The sequence below is a fragment of the Parambassis ranga genome, chromosome 10 (genome assembly GCF_900634625.1).
Source record: "Parambassis ranga chromosome 10, fParRan2.1, whole genome shotgun sequence".
NCBI classification, from domain to species: Eukaryota; Metazoa; Chordata; class Actinopteri; family Ambassidae; genus Parambassis; species Parambassis ranga.
Window position 1 is genome coordinate 107,867 of NC_041031.1, and position 3,982 is coordinate 111,848.

Genomic DNA, 3,982 nt, shown 5'->3' on the forward strand with positions numbered 1-3,982 from the left:
CAATAATACAAAAACAGCCACATGTATTCCTCCTCTCTTCCTCTGCTGCTGCACAATCTGTTATGATGCCTCCCCTCATCTAAAGCTGGCACAGTGCGTGCCACACAGAAAACCACCCACAGTGAGTCACATAAGTGATCAGGTCACAGTGGTTAATGTGTGGACTGGTGTTTTCATATTTTAACCAGCATTCATGTGTGAAAATGGCTTAGGTTGCTACACTGTACAGTATATAGCTAATAGATATGTAGTGGCAGTCACAAATGCTATATTTACCGAGTGTTTACATAAATATGAAATTTGAGAACTCAAGGACAGGCTGGAAACATGTTGCAGTACATGACTTTATTCAGAAACAAAATGCAGTGTGGCATGTATGTCACTGTGCAAGATGGTCACTTAAACAGGACATGGGCCTTTGCTTGCCACTTTCACATTTTTCTTCTCTTTTCTGCAAGAAACAACCAGTAAATGGGTTGAGAGCCATGGTAATTAAACACTGGATGTGTATATGTGTGTGTGTGTGTGTGTGACACATGCCTGTTGTGCTGGCAGAGAGTACATTCGGTGCCATAGGTTTTTCCGTCACTCCCACATACCGGATTGTACTCTTTGGTGCAGATTGCTTCCTCATACTTCACACAGTGAGGCTGGACAAAAACAGACAGTCACTGATTATACCATTGGTTTCAGGTTTTTTTCCTTTAAATAGTACATACTAATAGGTAGCCACACACCTGTCTATATGAGGCCTTACAGCTCACAATTCACATTAGAGCAAATGAGAATCATGAGGTCAAAGGAACTGCCTGAAGAACTCAGAGACAGAATTGTGGCAAGGCACAGATCTGACCAAGGTTACAAAATAATTTTGCTGCACTTAAGGTTCCTAAGAGCACAGTGACCTCCAAAATCCTTAAATAGAAGACGCTTGGGATGACCAGAACCCTTCCTAAAGTTGGCCGTCCAGCCAAACTGAGCTATCGGGGGAGAAGAGCCTCGGTGAGAGGGGTAAAGAAGAACCTAAAGATCACTGTGGCTGACCAGTCTCATTATCAGTGAAACTCCACGAGGTGAGATCTTGCATGGAGCTCCAGACCGAGGAAGATTGGCAGTTATTTATGTTTCTTCCATTTCTGAATAATCATGCCAACTGTTGCAACCTTCTTACCCAGCTGCTTGGTGATGGTCTTGTAGCCGATTCCAGCCTGCTTGTCCCTGACATCCTTGGAAAGGTCTTTGGTCTAGGTCATGGTGAAGAGTTTGGAATCTGGATTGATTGATAGCTTCTGTGGACAGGTGTCTTTTATACAGGTACTGAGCTAAGAGGGCTCCCATTGTCAGCTCCTTACCTACCATTGAAATTATAGACTGATCATTTCTTCGTTAGTGGGCAAACTTACAAAATCAGCTGGGGTTCAATTCATTTTTTCCCTAACTAAAAAGAGAACAGGTTGCTTCAGATGTCAGAGGACTCTATACTTTCACTCTCATAGGCACCTGAGACCTCTCCAAAGATGACTTGTATTTCAAAGGACCCCTGGGAGCACAGTGAAATTCTGCAGCCGTCACAAACTAAGAGAACCAAACCTTTTTTAATATCTTTTTCCAATCCAAACGTATGGTTTCTAAAATACAGAATCACTCTCACCTCAGTGGATTCAGCCAGAGCTCCTTGTTCGGAAGATGACATCATGTCGAAGACATCTGGAGTCACATCTACCTGTGACAAAACTATACACAAACACCCACAGAAGATGGTATTTATATCTTAAACTATTGCAACAACATGTACGTTGCGGTTATAAAAAACATACTGACAATCATGTCTTAAGCTTCTTTTGTTTTGTTCTCTGTCTTTTGTTTCTATTTTCTGGGAAATGGTGCTAAAATGACAGATGATACTTTTAGCTATAAAAACTTTCAAACGGCTAATAATAATTAATAATAACCTTGAGTTTACATGTTATTGTCAAGAATGAGCAATGTCCATATGTAAGAGATTTAAATCAGGTATGAAAAGATCATTTAAATAACAAACTTATAACAAAGAAATTTCTCACAAGAAATACCACATGGAACAATAGTTTTTTTAATTTTTATTATTTAGTCAAAGAACCTAACCCTTTATTGGTAGCTTTGAAAGACACAATTCCTCTTCTCACATTAGTCTTTTCATCTGCTGTCACTGGTAAAACATTTCATTTCAAATGTCAAACATACTAGACAAATATGGCATTATTAGAAATTAAATATATAGTTCATTGATGTCGTCCTAAATGTCCCACTTTCATATGTTCATGCCATTTCTTCCATTTTACAACAAACAAAATCTACACCAAAAGCATATGAAAACCCCTATACCTTCACTTGACTGTTTATTGGCTAAACTACATTAGTTGTTAAGATCATATTGTTGTACTGTTAATGGACTTACCAGAAACAGAGAACAGCAGAACAGAGCAGAGCAGCACTTTCAGCTTCATGGTTTCCAAAGTGCGTATGTATCTCTGGAGCAAACAGGTGTGTGTCTCTCACGTTACGTTATCTTTTGTACATAACCAGTCAAACTGGCTGTAGCAGCCCTTTGTTATGTGGGTGTTTTGACTGTGTGTTATCCTGTGTTTTGTTGTGCTTGGTTTCTGTTTAAGTTCTTGGTTCTTGATTTTTTTTTTATTGTAATCTGGTATTTAGTTTATTGCGTATTTGCTAGGGTTTGTTTCTTTCCTGTTTTATTTTAAAGATTGTGTTGTCTTGAGTTCCTGGTTGTTCATGGTCTTGTATTTTTTTGTTTTATTTTGATAAGTCCTGCTCCCTTATGTATGTGTGTGTTTGACATCCTGTGTCTCCCTCCTTGTTGATTACCTGCCCTGTGTCTCATTGTCTCCCGTGCCTTGTGTATTTAGTCTTTGTGCCCCACCCCCACCCCAATCCCTTCGTTTTGTTACCTGCGTATTCAGTGTGTTTCACCATATCACTCTGGCCTCTCAGGCTGCGGCTCTCCTTACGATATAGGAAGATGCCTCTATTGGTGGGGCCCCATATGGGCTTCCCCTCTGGGGAGACCTGCTGTCTCAGGCCTGTTCCACCCGCTCCTGGCAGGATGGTGGTGATGGCCTGGCCCCTGGAAGGGAGGGGCTGCTAGCACTGGGCTGCTAGGCTGCCAGGAGGCAAGAGCGGCACCTACGAGGGCTGCCCACTCTTAGCAGTCTTGCGGTGTTCATTAACCGGTGTGCAGCCCGCCATGTGGATCTCAGTTCCTCCCGGTATCCCGGGTCTGTAGCGGAGGCTGACCTGGGAAGGTTCTCTGTTTAAACTGCCTTTCTGTTGGATGCAACTGCTGCGTAAAGGGATTCCATGCGCTGTCGGCATATGGAAGTTTTCTCCTGGATGTCCTAAGCGCATCGTCGGCATGGACAGCATGTCATATGGCCGATTGACGGAGCTAAGGTCATTCTCCCTCTCCTGTGACCTGGATGCCTGTCAGCTGAGTTTGTGCCCCGTCAGGGCCCGGATGGGCTGCACAATGCGGACTCGGGCGATCAGGCAGATGTTCAGTGTTCTGTCTCTTTGCCGCCGTAGTCTGGGTTGACCTCTGTCCTGGACCAGGTTGTCCCACTGGACAGTGGACCTTGCCCAGGGGGCCTGCACTTGCCTGGGGTGCCCTTCCCCCCGGTCCCAGTGCTCACTTTGCCCGGGCAGCTGCCGCCACTTGAGCAACGAGGCCGGGAGTCTCCCCTTTTTCGATGCTTTCTCCACCTCTACCCTGCGCTTTGCAGGTCCGAGTGGACGTGCTGCCCCTATTCTTAAGGGTTCTCTGCTTTGCGGGGGTCACCTCTGGACCCTTTCGCCAGCCTTGCGGCATGAAAAAACTGCGCCGTTTTGCATTTTTCACTCCCCTGATTTTACCAACTCCTCTTAGGGGATTTGTCCAATCCAGCTGAAAATTGGTCTGGTTACTCCTACCACCTACTGCCCGGAG

General features: G+C 44.3%; 1 protein-coding gene across 1 annotated transcript; it reads right to left on the reverse strand.

Moving 5' to 3' along the window:
* Positions 1 to 330: 330 nt before the first annotated feature.
* LOC114442734 (trypsin inhibitor ClTI-1-like) lies at positions 331 to 2,555 on the reverse strand. The gene is made up of 4 exons (XM_028416520.1): positions 2,438 to 2,555; positions 1,652 to 1,734; positions 541 to 650; positions 331 to 451 (listed from the first exon to the last, which is right to left on the reverse strand). Exons 1-4 carry the CDS (start codon positions 2,484 to 2,486, stop codon positions 400 to 402), a joined length of 294 nt encoding a protein of 97 aa, XP_028272321.1. The 5' UTR covers positions 2,487 to 2,555; the 3' UTR covers positions 331 to 399.
* Between the last annotated feature and the right edge of the window lie 1,427 nt (positions 2,556 to 3,982).

Bases quoted from the DNA above. Each gene is read 5' to 3' on its own strand.
- LOC114442734 (XM_028416520.1), bottom strand. From the start codon at position 2,486: ATGAAGCTGAAAGTGCTGCTCTGCTCTGTTCTGCTGTTCTCTGTTTCT. The intron at 651-1,651 runs GTGAGAGTGATT...GTTTTTGTCCAG, and splicing joins CTCTGGCTGAATCCACTGAG to CCTCACTGTGTGAAGTATGA. The intron at 452-540 runs GCATGTGTCACA...TGTTTCTTGCAG, and splicing joins ACTCTCTGCCAGCACAACAG to AAAAGAGAAGAAAAATGTGA.